Below are 20,965 nucleotides of genomic sequence, written 5' to 3'. Positions count from 1 at the left end.
TTTGAGTTCTTATAATAGAAACAATTGCATGGGATTCTAAAGCTCTTGGAAGCTGTTGTTGCAAGAAAATGGGCAAAGAGCCTGTTAAGTTGAGGATTCACTTGGAGAACATGAGTCACATAGCGTAACAGTTCTGGTACTGCACGCCCAGAAATGACTGCAAAACATTGTTTTTTAATGGTTAACATGATGGCAGTCCAGAAGGTGATCTCAGTCTCTCATATACGCTCTCAGAAAAATAGGCCTTATGACAAAAGGAAAAGAGGTTCCAGAAGCAAATAAAAATTCACATGAACCTCAGGCTTAAGTGGAAAAATACTCAGAACAGACTAACACGATAAAAACATCATGGGGATAAAGATTCACAGAAAGCAGTTTATTTGACATTAGCTCATTACCTCTGATGTTTGATGCAGTTACCACGATCCAGGTGCATGGAAATAAGTTGTAGTTTTTGATTAATCCCTTGCAGAACTAGCATTTAAAGAATAATTTACAGGACATTTTGAGCAGCCCAAAGGGACTGACTGCTTGGTCTACTGCACATTTTTGCCTCAAAAATGCTTTTGTGCGTCAGAACCATAGGAGCTAACTCCTAGGGGCTGTGGGGGTTTCAGCCCACACAATAATATATTTGAGGGGGCCGCCTCCCAAAGTTGATGGGCGTTCCCATTCAAATGCTGTGTGTGCCCTTGTCATGTGATCAGGTATGCAGGGCGGGGCTTACCTGGGCCCCACAATATTTTATTCAAGTTAACACCCCTGATCAGAACATAAGTGTATCTAAAACAGCATGTGCATTCTACAGTGGTTAGCCAGTTGACTATGGGAAGCCCACATATGTGGCGTGAAGGCAACATCCCTTTCCTTTTGCTTCTTAGCAGTGGCTATTCAGTGACTTCTGAACATGGAGGGTACTTGTTAGGGCCAGGTTACCTAAACTATCATCTTGAGACCTTGAGATCTTGGGCTGGCAGAACAGTATGCTAAATGCAACCACTCCATAGATTCATATGATGCTGGCAATATTATTTTTATTATTTCCCACAATGTAGTATTTGCACTGTGCATTACAGAATGGGAAACAGTACTGTATAGTACAGGGGTCTGCAACCTTTAAGACAAAAAGAGCCACTTGGACCCATTTCCGAAGAAAAAAAAACTGGGAGCCGCAAAACTCGTTATTATAAAAATAACTTTTTTGTCACTTTTTTATCATTTCTTTGTTTGACCCCTCAGAATTACTCCTCCTCATAGAAATAAACATTAAATTAACAAGTTACCTTTTTTGTGTCTGTGTTCTTCACTCTCCTTCAAAACAGTGACCAGCGTACATGCCCCCTTTCAATGCAGTGACCAGCGTACATGCCCCTTACAGTGTAGCGGGCGGGCGGACAGGAAGGTGACGTCGGGACAGTGCGTGACTAATGCACGCACCGCCCCCATGCAACGTCACAGCCAGTACAGTGCCTGCTACAGTGGGGAGTGTTGGGGCGCACAATGCGCCTCCTCCCCTCGCTAGTATCCGCCCCGGAGCCGCGGCAAAGGTGTAAAATAGCCACATGCGGCTCCGGAGCCGCGGGTTGCAGACCCCTGGTATAGTATAAAGCCGTAGCCTGGTATGGGGAAGCTGCTTAACCATGTGCTTTATGTTCCCTAATTTGAGCAAAGTGCTGCACACAGTATATAAATTTACATGTGTTTGACACTTCAAAAGATCAGTTCCAAAGTTAATAGCTTCACTGCAGTGAAACATTGATTGAGAATTCAGTTTGCTTTCTGTTCTGGCTCTCTCTACTTCCTCTTTTTGTTGTGGCACAGTTTTTAGCTATGTGGATTTTAAAGTATTGCACAAAAACACTGAAACCAAGTAAGGGAGTTGCCATTTCCATCAGGAATTGCCAAATATTTGCAGAAGTGCAAGAGAAACAATATTCCACAGAACAACTTTTGGGAAATTCTTGGCAGAAGTAATAGTATAGCCATTACATTTAAAAAGATGTCTGGTGCAGCTTAACTCATTCTTTTCTACTTTGTCTCCCCTTGTTGGATTGTTTATCAAATAATTTGTCAGCTGACTCTGCCTAGGATGCTTCTTGAGATGTGGCCTCAGTCATGTTTCATAAAATAGTAAGGTTGGAACTTAGATCATCCAACCCTCATCTAAGGATAGGACTGCAGAATGAGGATGGGTGATGTTACAGGAATAGCTAACCTGTGGCCCTCCAGATGTTGTTGGGCTCCAATTCCCATCAGCCCTGGCCAGTCTGGCCACTAGTCAGGGATGATGGGAGTTCTAGTCTGGGGCAGGAGGGTCAGAGATTGTCCACCCATGATTTAAATATAGGCCAGCTAGCTAACAGCAGGTTGATAGTGGGACAGGGCAGACACGGACACTATGTCAGGGGTAGCAAACCACATGGGCAAGTTTTGACAGGTGAGTGGGGGCAACCCATCTGTCAACCACACTGCATCATTATGACATCACATGATTGATAGGTGGGCTGTTCAACTCACCTGTCCCATTCACCCATGGAACCACAGCAAAAGGGCTGTTGCCAGTCCTCCCTGTGCTATTCCTTTCTACCTCCAGTATGGCTGTGGAGCAGAGCTTCAGACAAGTGTGGATGGAGTGGTTGGTAACAGTTTCCAACTCCTTATCTGTGCTTTCCCTTCTGCCTTTAACATCAAATTGGCCTACGGCCATTAGATAATGACAGTAGTTATTTAAGTATACATCAAGGAATATTTAGAGGTGGTCTTGCAACCAGGTGGTGAAATATGATTTGTATTACATTGATGAAGTGCATTGTTCAATGCATTTGTTTGTTTAGTTTTAACAATGAGCTTGACTCTAACATCAAAAAATGTTTTTGGGGAAATGTGGGGAAGCAATGGATGTGACTGACTAAATTGACATTGTCTTGTATGGTTGTAGATATTCAGGTGCAGAGAATAGTAACTAGGATTAAAGTCTTCTCAACCCCCCACCCTCAAAAAAAGTATTCTGGATTGTTCCAAAACACACATATCTGTGGTTTTCTGTTCTGTGAAAAGAAAGATGCTTTGCGTATTCAGAAATGCTTCATTGGCTAGAAATAGTGTTTTGCTTCTCAAAGAAAACTTCCTTGTATGTTGCAGAGATGCTGAATTGTGATCCACATCAAGAGTTTGAACGGGATCATATATTTAATTTATGTTATGTCTAGAAGATTCATTCAAAAATTGTTTTGAAACACTTTGCAGGATTTTCCTCTCCACCAGAGTTGTGCTTAATATTTATAGACACTAGATTTCATAGAAACACAGAATTGTAGAGTTGAAAAGGACTTTGAGGGGTCATCTAGTCCAACCGCCTGCAGTGCAGGAATCTCAACTAAATCATACATGACAGATAGTCATCCAATCTCTGCTTAAAAACCTCCAAGGCAGGAATGTCCACCACCTCCTGTCTGTTCCATGGTCAAACAGCTTTTATCATCAAAGTACTTAGTGATGTTTAGTTGAAATCTATCTTGTAAGTTTAATCAGTTAGTTTGGGTCCTTGCCTCTGGAGCAAAACAAGGTTGTTCCATCCTCCATTTGACAGCCTTTTAGATATTTGAAGATGTCTATCATATTTCCGAATTCTCCTCTTTAGCAGGCTAGACATACCCAATTCCCTCAACCATTCCTCATAAGGCTTGGTTTCCAGACACTTGATCATCTTGGTTTCCCTCTTCTGCACACATTCCAGCTTGTCAATATCCTTCTTAAATTTTGCTTCCCAGAACTGGACACAGTACTCCAGGTGTGGTCTGACCAAGGCAGAATAGAGTGGTACTGTTACTTATTTGGACACTGTACTTATGTTGATGTAGCCTAGAATAGCATTAACTTTTTTTCTTGCTGCACCACACTGTTGGCTCATGTTAAGCTTGTCATTTACTAAGATCCCTAGATCCTTTTCACATGTACCACTGGCAATCCGGGTGCTCCCCATCTTCTATTTGTGCATCTGGTTCTTCCTAAGTGTAGAACCTTACACCATTTGTCCCTATTCAAATCAAACAGATTTTTTTGATTAAGCTGTTCTTGCACAGTGTGTTCAGATGTGAAACATTTCTTCAAGGGAGACCATTATCTGATTCCTGTGTAAAGTGGTGCTGTTCTACATTCTTTCTATAATGGGGATTTAACAACACTGAACAGCAGGGGGCAGGCTTCACCAAGACTAGCTATTTGTTTTTCTCCTATCATTTCAACAATTGCCATAAAGGTGGATTAATGTTTTGTATGGGCTTTATTTTCATCTTAAATTAAAACTGTATCTCAGAAAACACAACTTCATTGATAAACAGTATATTTGTATATTTGCTTAATGAAACATTTATATGAATTTGTCCAAGATGTTTGCTATTAGTTCACTGGGTGAACTCCTGTTGCTTGGTCCCTGCTCCTGCCAACCTAGCAGTTCGAAAGCACATCAGAGTGCAAGTAGATAAATAGGTACCACTTCGGCGGGAAGGTAAACGGCATTTCCGTGCGCTGCTCTGGTTCGCCAGAAGCAGCTTAGTCATGCTGGCCACATGACCCGGAAGCTATACGCCGGCTCCCTCGGCCAGTAAAGCGAGATCAGCGCCGCAACCCCAGAGTCGGCCACGACTGGACCTAATTGTCAGGATCCCTTTACCTCTACCCTATTTTTAAGGTGTACACTTTTATGTATTTATGTGTTAAGGGGCAACTAAGTGATTTTGTATGTATACCCAGAGTTCATGCTTCCCTTGCTTAGTACTATCTAAGGAGGCCTGACTATATTTACCTGTTTTCTAATAAATATTGAAAGATGGCTTCTCATCTTCAGCAGCATATTTCCTTTATTCTTCCCCTGGGGTATTTAAGGGAGTCATTTAAACTTTAGCATGGATGTAATAATTTCTTTGGTCGCTTATGGGTATTAAGTGCTAATTTTCAGATGATGTGATAGTGACAGCAATAGACATTTTATATCAAATAAATGTCCATTTGGGTGGTCTGTTATAGCATTCTGTGAAGCCAAAAGTATGATGATCTTCGTCCAATGAATAAATATTCAGTTTTTGCTTGGCACTGATACTCTGCAGTGAATATTATTCTTGTATCTTGCATCCTGATTCTGAACACATTTACTTGTAAGTGAAACCCTTGGATTCCAATCAAGCTTAATCTCCTGTGTTTAGGATTATAGCTTCAGTGCACTATACAGGTATCCTCCACTTACATGCATTGCATTTGCTTGCAACAGTGTTAGTGTGCATTGCCATGAAATAAATATATAATTTGAACCAGGAAATGGTAGAGAAACAGCACAAAAAGAGTGGTAGAGAGCTGAAGAGCGGGGGGGGGGCGCCACCCCTCACTCATTCACCCTCCTTGGCTTCCTTCTTCCTGGCCAGCAAAGCCATTGCATGGGGTGTGGGGGCGGTGCTCCATGTCTCAGCCTGATTGCCTGCCCTTTGTTCATTCATTCATGTCAGTTTTGTTCCTGGGGCAGGACTTGAGAGTCCCTCTGCCTTCTGATCATCATCACCCTCTTCCTTCCCACCCCACAATCAGGCAGTAATTTTATTGGGGTGGGGGGAGAAACTTAGTAAAATTAAGTTGTATCCAGCAACTTCCTTTTTTAAAAAAATCATTTTTATTTGGTTTTACAAATACAAAGTTGTAGAAAATAATCCAAATATATATCCATGTACAGAGATTCCTCCGAATCCCAGGACGTCCCTTCATCCCCTCCATCGGGTCCAATTTTAAACATTTAATACAGCATATTCTTTGATTATCCAACTTTTATATTATCCATGATAATTGTTACACTACAAGTGAAATCAAAATCCTGCTAATGTTTCCCATTCTTTTATAAAGTTTTTATCCTCTTGGTTTCTGAGTTTTCCAGTCAGTTTTGCCATCTTGGCATAGTCCATCAGCTTGGTTTGCCACTCCTCTCTAGTAGGAACTTTGTCTTCTTTCCATTTCTGGGCTTGGGTGGGATTACGGGATCTCCCAGTCTCTCTTAACAGCACCCTCCTCCCCACTTTTCACATATGTGCATGGAGTCCACAAATGTAATCCCAGTGTAATTGAGCAACACCTGTATTTCATTTGTTTATCAAAGAGTTATTTTGTTTATGAATGAATGACACTACACAAAATGCAACTCGACCAGCTCAGGGCTGAGCTGATAGCATAGAATCACACTATGTAAAATGGCAAGTTTTTTTAAAAGATTGGTTGAAGAATTCTGGAAAGTTCACTGCATGCATACATTTGCAATAAAACAGAAATTCCTGGGCACTCTGTGTTTCCAAGATAAGCAGAATTAAAACTGATTCATGATATGCATGCTAGTTTGTGTTCCTGTCACTGCTAGTTATTGATAATAGTACAGTGCTAGGATTCCCGTTATAGCCAACTCTACAGAGTGAACTGTGTAAATTATGCTGGATTCTGTTCCTCCCCTCATCATCCACTGTCAAATTCATATTCTTTGTTTACTTTCCTTCTACTGCGTGACTCAGATTTTAACAACCAAGCGCAAGTGCAAACATTGTTCTTTCATGTTCACATTCTGGATTATATTTTTGAGAGAAGGCGAACTTGCTTTAATGTCTGCAAAACAAATTGTCCTCTAAACTGAATGTTTGTTTTCAAAAGCACGATCCTTTTTCCATTTTAAGATGGAAGAAAACAAGTTATTAAAAAACAAAAATAAAGATCTCTGATCTCCTGCTTGCTTCTGACTGTGTATATTTTAAAGAGAAATACTACATGGCTAGCTGTTCAGTGTTAGGAAGGGTGAGCAAACCAAAACGGGAATGTATTTAAATGTATAGCTAAAAACGGGAGAAGTCACAGGAAAAACATAGGAGGAAAGACATAGTATGGTGTGTGTTTACATGTGCACGTGCATGATGGGGATAGTGAAAACATGGATGAAAAATACAAAATAAACCACTATGTAATTTCAAACATGCTCTGGCATAAATAGCAGCAAATGGTTACGTCTGATGTAAATAGTTTCCACATGTTACAAGGAATTATCTAATGTTGGGTTTTGCAGACTTGTGAGCTACTGCTACACTGTAGAAATACAAGTAAGTCATTGTGCTTTAATCTGTTTTGGAGTGATTGTATCAACTCTGTGTTTTAGTCTGAACACTTTTCATTCTAGGAAAACTAGAACACTAGACATTTTTCTTTGCTCTAAAGCAACTGTGGGGGTGGTAAATTGGTTTGAGGCTACTCTGCTGAGTGGAGGTTGACTTCACCTGCTGCATAGTTTCCTCCCTGCATAGTTTCCTCCCTGCCCTCAGCAGCTTTTAGCTGTGGTGGGAGGTGTGTGTGTATGTGATATACATATAGATAGGTAGATTGGTAGATAGATAGATGTAGATATATAGATACATATTCCATTAGTGCAGAAGGAAGGCTTTCCTGCACCCCAGCACTGTGGCCCCAATCCAGTTTGGGCCTGTCTATAACTGCTTTTGTGCTCAGAAAGAAGTCGTCCAGATCCCCCATGTCACATTTTGTTTGGTTGTCATTGGGAAAGTATGTACGCATTACTGTTTACTTCAGCTCCACTGCACTCCCACCACGGGTGTTTGACATTAATCACAATCCATACTTATCCTGTAGCTTCTTGATAAAGACGCCTCAAATCAGCTGCCATCCGATTGGAAAATTCAAGTCGTGGTTAAGCTGAGGTATGTACAGTTGAGATAGCCATTGCACATGCACATGTGACATCTTCCTTGCACAGGAGTAGTGCAGCATTTGCAGGTGCAGGGAAACCCATCAGGTAATGTGCATCAGGTGAAGATACCCCCATCCTATGTCTAGTGTGTATGGCAAGTACAAATGTGACTTGAAACACCCTGCTGCATTTCAAACTAATGTGTACATACTCTGAATATGATTATCTGGGCTGTGTCATTTTACAGAGCTGGTGTGGAGTTTGTGGGACTGAATGCTCCTCCTGACAAAACAATTAAAATAAAATAAAAATCCCTCTGTATAGAAAACTACCATACCTGGGAGAAAGGGCTTAATAGAGCTGTCTTTCCGACTTGCTAGTTTTTTAATGTGGTTTCTTTTTCTTTTTTCTTTGTTTGCATGGAGAAGCATTAAGAAATGTCCTTCCGCACCCCCCCCCCCCAATCTAATACACTCTAGGGCAGGGGTGGGGAACCTGTGGGCCTTCAGATGTTGCTGAACTACATCTCCCATCATTCTTGACTATTGACTATAGGGTATGAAAATAACATGTTTCAGAAAATAACAATTATATTTTTAAAAATCATGCAATGTAGATTTCGATGAGGCTTGTGTGTGTTCTTCTCTTAGCTGCCATTCTGAATGAAGAAGCTTCCCAGGGAATTTCATCAGGTATTACTCGGGTGTATTCAGTAGCTTTCTCTGTAGAAATTGCCATGACAACACTGATGCAAGAAATATTCCTACAGGAACCCAACTGTGACAACCAATAGCTTGAAAACATTTTTGTTTTGTTAGATCTTTCATTAGGTTAATAAAATGACCCTGCAGAGATAATGGAGCAAGTATTCATAGTGTCTGTTTTACCAGGAAATGAAAATTAAATGTATATGCAGAATATTTTGCCAGAAAGCTCTTGAGTGAAATCTAAGCCTAAACATTAGTTTTTAAATCCAGTATTAAGAAAACATTACAAAGAAAAATGCCAGGCTCTAGGTAAGCCGTACCGCCTAAGTATCTGAAATGGCTAGGCTATTTGGATTAACTCTGTGATAGTAAAAATTAGAGCTATTTTCCTTGCTTAGCACTGGCATGAAGGTGAAAGGCAGTATAGGTGGCCCTCATAATGCAGGGTAGAACCACACAGTTGGAGCTTAAAGTGGGCTCAGCTAAGAGGTCCGTTTTTGGTAATTGTTGAATGATCAGATTGGAAAAATGCGTGGAGAAATGAACTAGTTGTTTCTTCCTGTTCAGCACAGGTCTCTGAATGTCAGAATGAATACAGACTGATTCTACCCATCGCTTTTGCCTGCTGTTGTTTTTTTGCCTGCTGATATCAAAACTGATATCAAAAGCTGATATCAAAACTTTCACAGGTGTTGTCTGTCCTGACTAGAATTTAATGTCCCCAAACTTCTTGGACAAAGATTCCCAAAGTGAGGTGGACAGCTCCTAGTACCAGTAAATTAATGCTTTGCCAAACTTCCCAGTTGGTACAAGATTGAGCCCTGAATCAATGTCAGTTTCAGAAGGAGGCTGAGTTTAAGTCAGAGAGGAGATTCATTCCTGGTATTGGTGGTTAACCTTGGTAAAACAGAGCTACCTTTTATGGATTGGATAATCAGAATATGAGTGTATGCCGTTGAAGGATGATCAAGGTCAGGAAGTCCCTGGGCCTGACAGCAGCATAGCTGTCTGGGGTTGCGCAAATGCCCTGCAGTCAGGGGTGGGGCAAGCCAATGCAGAGCACATTGCATGGAACCTCCACAGAGTCCACAAGCCCCACATTGCTGTTTTGGGCAGCACGGAGCCTGCAGGTGCCCGAGCCACCGCGTCACTCCCCAGGAGAGACGTGTGGCTTGGGCGCACTGCTGGCCAGGCCCGTGGTCACCTCCCTCAGTGATGACACCCGGGGCAGCCCGCACCCACCACACACCCCTTCCAGGGCCTGATTGCCTGCCGGATGGATTTGATCTTCTCAGTATCCCATTAGATACTGTATTTATCTTTTGTGTGTGTGTGAGCGCTACTAATAACTATGAGTCACTTCAAATCCAGGGTGACTCAAGAACACAGAGTGTACTGATTATGATTTCCATGCCCACCCCCACCTGTGTACCCATCCACTGATTAAAATAATTCAGTTGGACTTTATCCCCCCCCCCCCCGTAAAACCTCAATATCATGTTTTTTGTTTCAAAACAAAATAAAATCCACATAATTCTATGAAATTGACATTCTTGGAAATATGATTGTTCTATCTCTCTTGAATGGAAGCACTTAAATTGCTTTTAGATAGTAGATCTAAATGATGTGTAATTCTTCCCTCCTCCACATACCCAAGTGCAAGGTGTTGCAAACTACAAGATCAGTTTGACTCATAGTCATTTGGAAACTATGAGATGACTCTAGTGTGTTCCTAAACTAGCCAAAAAATCGTGCCTTTCGGGATACTCTCACTAGATGAGCACTTGACTAGGTTACCAAGTCTGCATGTGCCCATAATTGCACAATATACACTAATATGAATGCCAGAATTATGACAATAAATAAACCAGAAGTGTGGTCAAAGTATGTATTTGTTCAGATCCTTTTTTATCTGTTTCCTAAAACAGTAAATTTGATTATTTTCTTTACAGAATGTGCCAAATTAAAAGAAAGTTTGACAGGTTGTTTTAGGTCAAGTTTACATTGCAAAAGTGCATGGTCGGCTCTTGGGAGTTGTCTAAGGAAAAGGAGTGCTAGATGCTGGTAATTCTAGAAGTTAATTGGAGTTGTGTCCTCTTGATTCATGCTGATAACAAGAGAATTGGCTGTGGTAGGAAAACAAGCCCCCCAAGTATAAGTGTTTCTTTTTCCTCCACATGTAATAGACCACAATAAGTTAATCATTCCCTGCCCCCGCCCCTCCAGCCCAGTGGGACACAGGTTGATTTCACAGGCTTCAACACTTTGTTAATTAGTAATTGTGGTCTGTGAATGTGGTGTTAAGATTGTTTCCATTTCTTGTGAAGGTGGTTTAGACAGTGCAAACACAGTAACAGCAGTAGACAACCATCTTATGATCTGTGAAGTGGTTTGCTCTGACTGAAACATCAAAGGAAATGTAGTGTGTTAAAACTGGCAAAAATAGAAATCAGAGTAGTAAGACTGATCTCTAGAAATATATCTCTGGCTATTTCCATATAGCCTAGAAAACGTAGCTTGCATATTTTTTTCAGGCTTAATTAGTTCGTGAAGATAACTTATAAACAATTACATGTCCCATTGAAAAACTCCAAGCTTTTGACTCAGATGTTTGGAAGAATGCACAGCTCAATTTCATATGTGCAGGGTCCAGATGGCCTGTTTCCTTTCCATTCCATCCTCCAAGTACAGTCATACCTTGGAAGTCGAACAGAAACGTTTGGAAACCAAAGCATGGCTTCTGATTGGCTGAAGGAAGCTCCTGCAGCCAATCGGAAGCCGTGAAAGCCCTGTCAGACATTTGGCTTCCAAAAATAGTTCACAAACCGGAGCAGTCACTTCCGGGTTTGCAGCATTCGGGAGCCAAAACGTTTGAGAACTAAGCTGTTTGAAAACCAAAAGACGACTGTATTTAATTCTTGCAATTTTAAACCACTGGTATTCAGAGGTATACAGTGGAGATAGAACATAGCCATCATGGCTAGCAGCCATTGGTAGCCTACACATTCATATTAAACCATTTTACCGTAATGAAAGGGAAATATCTCAGAAGTACAGTTAGTTAAAAGAAGGTAATAGGAGACGAAAAGAGTTCATGTAAGAGAGGACTGGTTCTCTTGCTAAACCATTGTTCAGTGAGCTTTGGAGAGCCTCTGACTTGCACACATACCCTTCCTTCTTCAATGTGGCTGTGAGAAAGAGTTTGGAACGTTTCCACCTCTATCCAGCCCAGACACTGAGATCTAGCTCCGAGGGCCTTCTGGTGATTCCTTCATTATGAGAGTTGAGGTTACTGGGAACCATGCAGAGGACCTTTTTGGTAGTTGTGCCCTCCCTGTGGAACGCCCTCAGATGTCAAACAGATAAACAGCTATGTGATTTTTAAAAGACATTTGAAGGCAGCCCCGTTCAGGGAAGTTTTTAATGTTTGATGTTTTATCGTGTTTTTACTATTTTTGCTGGGAGCCGCCCAGAGAGGCTGGGGCAACCCAGCCAAATGGGTGGCAAGCAAGCAAGCAAGCAAGCAAGCAAGCAAGCAAGCAAGCAAGCAAGCAAATCCCTTTCTGCTTTAGATTACCTACAGATTACTGTGTTGTCTGATTCTGTACAAATGTGATCAATCATAAATATGGCTACTTAAAACAATCCAACTTCAAACCGTAGTTAATAATAATAATAATAATTTTTAATTTATTTTATTTCTACCCCACCCACCTGAACTTGGCTTGTTTCAACTAATTGAGGTTAATCTTAACCACACTTTGACCTGATTTGGATGACACAGGATGCTGCAGCTACTCTAAAACAGAAGTGGAAGCTTTTGATATACCGTACTCATTCTTATAATGCTAAACCAAGGTTTAGTGTTCCATTGCAAATCATGCCTGGGAAAAAGCACTGAGGTGTTGTTCTCCAGTCCAATTTGATAAGGGACTCTTGACAGCTAAAAATGCAGGAAACAAATGCTTTCTTTTGTTTCTCCTTGCAGGCCTAAACAGCAGCAGCAGAACAACTTTTCCTTGTTTACTTCCACCAAAGGCTGGAATTTCAGAGGGGTAAGGGATTTTGTTTTAGATGATTGATTTGTGTTTGTATTTTCCTTTCTTACACTCTTATTTCCACCCACCAGAGTGTAATTTACAATGCAAACTGAGGTATAATGAAGTAATTAATATTATGCAGAGTCAGACCTTTAAAGGCCCCTGAAGATACAACTTCAGAAACAATTGCTTAACTTGTACTTTTGTCAGGGAGCCAATAAATTATTGTGTACTGTATGGCACTTTCATAAGAGGTTATATTTACGCTGGCAGAATTGTTTTAATGTAATCAAATTCTCAGAGAATAAAGGAATTTATCATCTTCTGTAGGCATTCTTGGTCTACATGAATTATCTAGACCCATTCCAATCAGGGTTCAGCCTTGACCATTGGTCCTAGCTTGACTTGGTCACTTTGATGGATGACCTTTATTGAGAGTAGGACAATAGGATGCAACTTTGCTCCTGCTTCTCTGTCTCTTTGCAGCTTTCAATACCATTGGCCATGGTATCTCATTGACTGGTTCCATGGGATGAGAATTGGGGAAACTATGCTACATCAGTTCCTGTCCTTGTGGCAGAATCCAGAGAGCAGCATTGGGAGATGTCCTATTTTATGCCAGACATTATTTGATATCTATATGAAGCTGTTGGGAGTGTTCATTAGGCGATGTCCATAACATCTGAATTGGGAGAGGTTGTGCTATGCCCTGGACCAGTGTATGGATGGTGGCAAATAAGCTTCAACTGAATCCTGGAAAGACAGAGGTACTGTCAGTGGTTCCCATATCCATGAAATTGGCCAATTGCCTGTCCTGGGTAGGAATGCATCTTGAAGGAGTAGGAACACAGGCTGGGGATGCTTCTATATCCAGCTTCGTTGCTGGAAGCCCAGCTAGCCTCAGTGGCTAGGAGTGTCTTCTGTCAACTTCAGACTGTCCACAGTAGTTTAGGCACTGGTGATTTCAAGATTGGATTACTGCAACACACTCTATGTGGGGCTTTCCTTGTTCTGGATCTGGAAACTGCCATTAGTGCAGAGTGCAGCGTGCTACTGGATCACAGCTGACAGGGGTGTTAAAATTTCTGCAAGGGTTGCCAGTTTGTTGCCAGACCAAATTAAAGGTTTTACTATTAGTATAAAAAGCCCCCAACAGTTTGGGACCACTTTATTTGGAAGCATTGCTTCACTCAAAATATGTCCACTTGACCCCTTTGATCTGAGGAACTGGCATTTTTACAAGTGCTACATAATGTTTTTTCCACACTTGCAAGGAAATGATCCTTCGGTGTGGTAGGACATACTCTGTAACTCTGCCCATTGACATTTGACAGGCACCTTTGCTGTATTGTTTTCCGTGCCTGCTAAAACCATTTTTGTTTTGGTATGAGCACCCAGACATCTAATTTTGATACGTATTTTAATATGTAATTTTATTTTATTCTTTATATATTTTTATAGTTGCTGCTTTTACTCATATTTTAAAATTATTAGGCCAACTTGTTTTTATCATTTGATTTTATCTATATTTTTAACATATATTTTATAATATTGTATGTAAACTGCTTAGAAGTTTTGATGATTAATCACCGCATAAACCTTGTTAAATAAAATAAAGAAATATTCATCTATGCTTTTTTTTTATTCCACAGGTGTTGAATGACACCTAAACACATCTAACAAAGCAAAATACAATTGACAATTTATATGCCCCATTGAGTTATGTTGCCCAACGATAAAATGTTAGTAAAGGACTACTTTAGCATTCAATATATTCATGCCAGGTGTTTGCTGTTTATTGTGTAATGCTGTATGCAATTTTGAAAGTACCAGAATATGCTTTTTCTTTTTCTTTTTCAATAAGATATTTATTAAAGATTTTCTTAATACAATAAAAAAAAAACAATATAACTTTACAATAACCATATTTTCTTCACTTCTTTGGACTTCCTCACATCTCTCGTTCCTGCGTTCTACGTTTTTCAAACTTTACCCAGCAATTTATCACCTTGTTTCAATTCTTATATTATAATTTCCAATATTGTGTCCCTAATTTTAGATAATTTTACCCAAATCTTAAAAACTTGTTTTTAGCATAATATTTATCCAAAATTTGTCTTTTCTTATGTTTTCATTTATCTTCATATTTCTTTTAACTAACTTGATGGTGCCATATTGTTAATAATCTTACATCTTTCTTAACACTCATACAATTTACAATATTTTTGCAGATAGTCCTTAAATTTTTTCCAGTCCTCCTCCACAGTCTCTTCTCCCAGGTCTCGGATTCTGCCAGTCATTTCTGCTAGCTCCATATAGTCTATCAGTTGCATCTGCCATTCTTCCAGTGTGGGCAAATCTTGGGTTTTCCAATGCTTGGCGACGAGTATCCTTGCTGCTGTCAGAATATGCTTTTTCTACAGAATTAAATTGTCAACCTTTTAAAATGTTTCTACAAAGCCATTTTTTTTTGCATGCTAAAGATTCTGATTGTCTTTAAGAATTTTTTTTTTTTTGTAATAAACCTGATTTTCAGTTGCCTTACCTTATGAAGCAGAGATATAAACACGCCTTTTATCCACAGGCCCTTCATAACTCTCCTTGTATAAGCTAGCAGTCAAGCTATGAATCTATGGTTAACAGCTTTGGAACAAGCCAAGATATTAAACCATGGTTTAAAGTTGGTTTAATAACCTGGCTAACCATGGTTGCTCAGCTTGTTTACTCTCTTATGTGAACAGAGGGTGTGTCTGCAGGCAAAAGGGTTGTTCATACCTTTGAAGCAAAATATATGATCATCTAAACCCTCTGTATGGATATGCTACAAAAGAAATATTATTTCTGCAATGATATACTGCAGAGTGGTTGTGTTGTAATTTCCAGTTCCCTAGATTGGGCAAAATCCAACATTGTGCAAGTAGACTTCTGTTTACACAGTGGGATTTCCCCTTCCCTTCCTCTCCTCCTCCATGCGGCCCCCTCAATCTGCTCTGGAAATTTTCCTAATTCTTCAGAACAGATTTTCGGAGCACGTTTGGCTGCAGGGGTGAAGAGAGGAAGGGGAAATTCTGTTGTGAGGATGGAAGTCCATTCTGTTTGTGCACAAACACCATAAAGCCCATCATTTTGAAATGTTCCTGACTCCTTAGGAAAAGTTTGGAACAAAACAAAAAACCATTCATCAGTAATGCAGCTCACCTGCTTGGATTTGACTTGGTGTAGTGAGATCTGTGTAATAACCTGAGAGCCAACTTTCTGTCAACAGTGCTACCACATTTGGCACCAACATTCCTTTTAGTTTTTTTGTACACATTATTCTCTTTCTGTTTTATGGAAATTCATAAATCTTTCATCCAGCTGCAGAGAATTGATTATAGATCCCGTAGGTATGGGTAAAGTGAGGACAACTAAAATAAACTGGACTATCAAATGAGTCAAGTTCTTACTTGTTTAAAGAAAGTAAAAGAGGTTAGTTTTTACTGGTGAAAGCACAAGGAGTTTGCTCACTGCACTTTAGTAACAAAACAACGAGTCTTTTTATGGTGTGCTGTAGCCCCAGGCCCAGGGGTTAGATGTGGTCTTCTCTATCTGACCCTCAGAACTCTTTGCAGCCTAAGTACTTTTGCCTGGTTGGTATGTCATTGAACTCTCGTAAAACCTTTTGCCCATCTGGATGAAGGATAGAGTGGGTGTAAAAACAAGCCTACAGTTTAAATGCAAGTGAGAGGAGTTTGACAACTGCTGGGGTGTGAAGGGTGCTAGATGTTCCATGGGGCAAAGAAAGATGAGTCATTTCAGCTGTAAACAGTCACAGGGTTCTTCCATAGTCCTGGTAGAAATCCTAAACTTTATCCTGCAGTTTAGTAACTTGAGAGCTGCGTCCCTGACCTGTTCAGCCATGATAGAGGGGGCAAGTGACCAGTGCCCTTTGTTACAGGAGTTATCCCTAGGACAGTGACCCCAGGGGGTGGCAGAAATACTTGCACTGGCAGAAAGTTCATGCTATGTTGGATTCAAACATTTAGCCATTTATTCACTTTACGGATTTCAAAACACCTTGAGTACGCCATCATTGGATTTTCGCCATATGTGAAGCATTAGATGAATTGATACTTGTTTTCAGTTATTTAATCTGTCACAAAGAGAGATATTTGAAGATTGCTTCACCTTTGAACATCTATTCTACCTTTATTCTCTAGATTTAGGAAAATGTACTACTGTTAAGAGATTTTTAAAAATATTGCAGGGTTTATTTTTGCAATAGATATTTCCTGTCTTGAATGTATTGATGTTAGTGTCGGCTAGTGACAATGTAGGATGATCCGGTCAGTTTAACCTCTTCAGCCTGGAGTTGTGTTTCTGGGGTCCCCACTTTCTGGGGTCCCCCTCCAAAGATGCTTTGCTTCTATTTTTGTATCAGATTAATAGTTTAGTAGCGAATTGTGTGAATGTTGCAGAAAATTTATTTCTTGATTTCACTAAACCCTGTGATAAAGTGACCCAAGATGTTTGGCTTAGCCAATTGGATAAATGTGAGGTAGATGATAATATCAGATGGATTCAAATAGTAACTATTACTTATTTAATTTATGTATGGCCCTTCATCTGAAGGTCACATTGCGGTTTATAATATATGAATACAAAATGAAAACACAAAATAAATAACATAATAACAGGGGGGAAACAATAGCAACTACAGTACTCAAGTACAGTAGATTGTTGTAGACCAGTAGCTCTAACTTCTGTGTCCACCCTGAAACCATTCACAAGCTAATGTGGCTGGATCTTTAATTATAAGTATTAATGACATTTAAGTAAGTTTTTTTAAAAAAAAAATCAAAACTTGCAAGATTTAAATTGGTTTGTATTTTTGCAGTTCGCTGAAGACTGGATGTACTTTATTGAAGCTGGGTTTTATTTTATATCCTCCTCTTTCATTTCCTTTCCAGTGTTTCGGGCTGTTTTGCAGAAGCATTTATTTAAGTTGCAGATGTGGCCACCTCTGTTGAAGGAGTAATAATTTTACCAGGTTATTGACAAAAAAATCTGCATGATCTGAAGGCCAACTTTGGATTCCCATTGATTTGTTAAACAAATTTATTTTTAGATAGCTTACTTCCTAAATGTCATTGAAGTCCCCACTCTAAGATAGTATTTACACAAAAAAGTCCTACATTTATCATTGTGTGGATGACTGGCTGGTGGCGCAGTGTCTAAACCACCAAGCCTCTTGGGCTTGCTGACTGTAAGGTCAGCGCGCCGGTGTAAGTTCCTGTTGCTTTGTCCCAGCTCCTGCCAACCTAGCAGTTCGCAAACATACCAGCGCAAGTAGATAAATAGGTACCACTATGGCAGGAAAGTAAACGGTGTTTCCATGGTTTAGTCATGCTGGCTGCTCGAAAAGCTGTCTGCGGACAAACACCAGCTCCCTTAGCCTGAAAGCAGAGATGAGCACCCCACCTCATAGTTGAATTTGACTGGACTTAACTGTCCAGGGGTCCTTCCCCATTACCCGTGAGTATGGTTCGTAAAATACTTTGCTCAACCTAAACAGCCACATATGTCTCCTGCAGAAACTGCTTTATCTGAAAAAAATAATATTTGAATAAGCCTTAATGTACCTATATATATCTTCCATTAATAAGCTATAACTTCAAAGCTGATAAGTTGGATCCTAAGCAGTAGGAGATGGCTCATGATTTATTTATTTATTTGGCATAACAGCAGAGAGCCAGGTCTGAGGGAGCCATAGGATATGGCATAAGTACACTTCTCTCCCCTGATCTGCCTCTTGGTGCTGCTTCATTTTGGCCTCTCTGTGGTTGTGTAGTATTCCATTGGCATAGCAATGATTTTATACTGGCATATTTTTAGTAGCAGAGGTGCAGCTCAGTGCATGCTGGTGAGATGATGTCTGCCAAATCCTAAAGCTCCTCAGCTTGCATATCAACCTAAATCACATTTGCAGAGTGTTTGTCAGGTTGGTTGTAGCACATGGGTGACACTTAACACTGTCTTTTGCCGTTAGTAATTTTGTCCTTCATGTGAGCTGCATGCATTCTGTGGAAGGATCCTAAATGTTTTTACACATTACTGGTTTTGTTTATACGAACAGACCACTGGAACTATTGTTAACTACAATCAAAAGATTGATTTCTGCTGGAACAAGAGAGTTTATTTTGGCAAGAAGGAAGAGATGCTATCAGAAACTCATTGTGTGGTGTTTGTTTAACAGATGGTCGTAGCCAATTCCAGACAAAATTCAAAAACACTGGTTAATCTATCTGTGTGTGTACTATACATAATGCAGTATATTGTTAATCTCTGTTAAATTCAGTGTTGCCCATAATAAAAAAGTGACAGCTAAGCAACTCCCCCCCCCCAAATTATTACATTGATTATGTTAAATGCAGTTTTCGGAAAGACTTTGCTGCTTATTTTAGGGAAATCTTATGTTTTCTTGCAATATTTCTTGTTTGTTTGTTAGTTTGTTGTTGTTTTTTAGGTTGATGGATTTACACAGTGACATCAACGTGCACGGTGTTTCACAAAGTATCATCACTTTTAATTTGTATACCGTCTTTCTGTCTTACAATACTCAAGGCAGTTTACAAGCTGAAGAAACAAAGAATGTACACCTTATAACAATCTAATGCAACTCAAAAATGTGATAATAAAACATAGCTTTAAAATAAGCAGTCTACATAAAATACAGTAACATTCAACAATCATTAGAATAGTATAGAATAATAATATCAGCATATAAAAATTAAACAGAAACCCACTCTTAAGCAGAATTCAATAGCTAAACGAAATAAATTCTGCTTCTTGATTAATCATAGGTACATTTTTATTTAAACAAAAATGTTATAATTAATTAATCTAAACCATTTGCAACTGCCAAGTTATTGTGAACCCTTTGACACAATTCTGTCAGAAACCTCTTTATTAAATAGTCCAAATGCAGGACTCAAGTTGATGTCACAGACAGTGGCGGAGGAACCCTCTCCGGCACCCGGGGCGAGATTCCGAGGGGCAGGGCGAACCGCCCGGTGGTGCATGCGCGGCATCCATTCGGACTGTGCATGTGCGGCATCCTGTCCGTATGGGCGTCCATACGGGCTGCCGCTTGCACGGCGTCTGTACGGGCTGCACATGTACATACTGACTGCGCACACCCTCGGCCGCTCTACAGCTGGGGGGAGGCAGGGGCCATCTTGTCACCTCCCCAAGTGGCACCTGGGGCAGTTCTCCCCCTCCGCTCCCCACTTAGTACGCCCCTGGTCACAGAATCAGTGCAAAATTATCATACTAACCCCACCTTAAGCACTGCAATGTGTCTTTAAAAGCTTTCTTTATTCAGCCTGCTTTTAATACCTGACAGGATATTCCAAAGCCTGTCTGGGAAGCAGTGAGGCATGATGGAGCAGCAGGGTTGCCTCTGTATCCACAGCCCTGCCCCTCATATGGCTCAAGTAAGAAGCTGGAGGGGATAAAGTGCTATCGTAGCTCCAGGCTGGTAGTGGGGTCAGGTCAGGATCCTGACAGCTCAGCTTCTTCGCTGTCCTCCAGTGCCCTGTTTGGGGGCTTTCCTTGGGCTGCCACTGCTGGGGATTCCACTGGCAGTACTTCCACTTTCCCCAATGTTAATTTAGTCCAACCCTCTGCAATGCAGGAATCACAGCTAAAGAATCCTTAGCAGATGGCCATGCAACCTTTATTTAAACACCTCCAAGGAAAAGAGCCCTCCACCTTCCAAGGCCATCTATTCCACTGTTGAAAGCTCTTAGCTTCTGGAAGTTCTTCCTACTGTTAACAGGAATATACAGACTTGTCATCACTGTTCTATGTTACAATGTGCTCCTGCTATGGCCAGTAACTCCAGAGTATAAATGTGGATATTGTAGTTTATAGCATTTCATGTGTGTGTTTTAGGTTCTGTCTACAAAGTGTTATTTAGTTCAGGGATAGCAGATCTTTTTTTTTCTATGAAGAGATGTTGAGCCCTGTGTGGATGAGGGCCATCTGATTGGATGTAGTAAACAAAGGAGCAAGACTAATGTTTCTGTACACCACACTATTAAGAAGATAAAGAGACTCCTCATGGATTAGATCAAAGGCCAATCTAGTCCAGCATTTTTATCCCATAGCGGCCAGCTGCAGTATCCATCTCTCCCCCGCATTCCCCAGCAGTTGCTGTTCAGAGGTATACTGGTAATGTACAGTTATAGCTCTCTCTCTTTTAACAAAGGAGAAAGCAGTAGTAGAAAGTATTAACAGGTACAAAGATGCTATTTAGGATAGCTTTCATAGCATGCAAAAACAAGATTGCTTTTCAGTGACTCCTCTTATGAACTTCAAGCTTAGGTGCTAATTAAAAAAAATATTCAGATGCTGCAGACTTTACAGAATTGTCAGCAAACAGATACTGTTGGACTCTCAACACTCATATCATCCCTGACTTTGGTGCTTCCTGGCTTGGACTGCTAGAAGTTGGAATT

The 20,965-nt window shown here is 40.4% G+C and overlaps 1 protein-coding gene and 1 long non-coding RNA gene across 8 annotated transcripts in view; both read left to right on the top strand.

The window, feature by feature from the left end:
- ARHGEF3 (Rho guanine nucleotide exchange factor 3) overlaps positions 1-20,965 on the top strand; it is a 100,935-nt gene that overhangs the window by 11,494 nt on the left and 68,476 nt on the right. For 3 of the 7 annotated variants that reach the window (XR_014561266.1, XM_083727042.1, XM_083727037.1), the window contains one exon: positions 12,413-12,479. The exons of 1 other annotated variant lie outside the window; for it this stretch is intronic. Coding sequence is in view for 5 of the 6 variants with exons in the window: in XM_083727042.1 (XP_083583168.1) it covers positions 12,413-12,479 (67 nt within the window). In the remaining variant the exon portion in view is untranslated. Of the gene's footprint in view, positions 1-2,517; positions 2,640-10,826; positions 10,844-12,412; positions 12,480-20,965 lie in introns of those variants that run through there. 3 more of the 7 variants (XM_083727040.1, XM_083727041.1, XM_083727043.1) reach the window with 3 other exon arrangements.
- On the top strand, positions 7,411-10,432 carry LOC310839001. Its single transcript, XR_014561286.1, has 3 exons — positions 7,411-7,727; positions 8,368-8,409; positions 10,377-10,432. It is a non-coding gene; the product is annotated as an uncharacterized lncRNA (long non-coding RNA).

The sequence above is a fragment of the Podarcis gaigeae genome, assembly GCF_964106915.1.
Source record: "Podarcis gaigeae genome assembly, chromosome: 2".
In the NCBI taxonomy this organism is placed as follows: Eukaryota; Metazoa; Chordata; class Lepidosauria; order Squamata; family Lacertidae; genus Podarcis; species Podarcis gaigeae.
The sequence above is the reverse complement of the archived record's forward strand: the minus strand, read 5'-3'. Positions and strand labels throughout refer to the sequence as shown.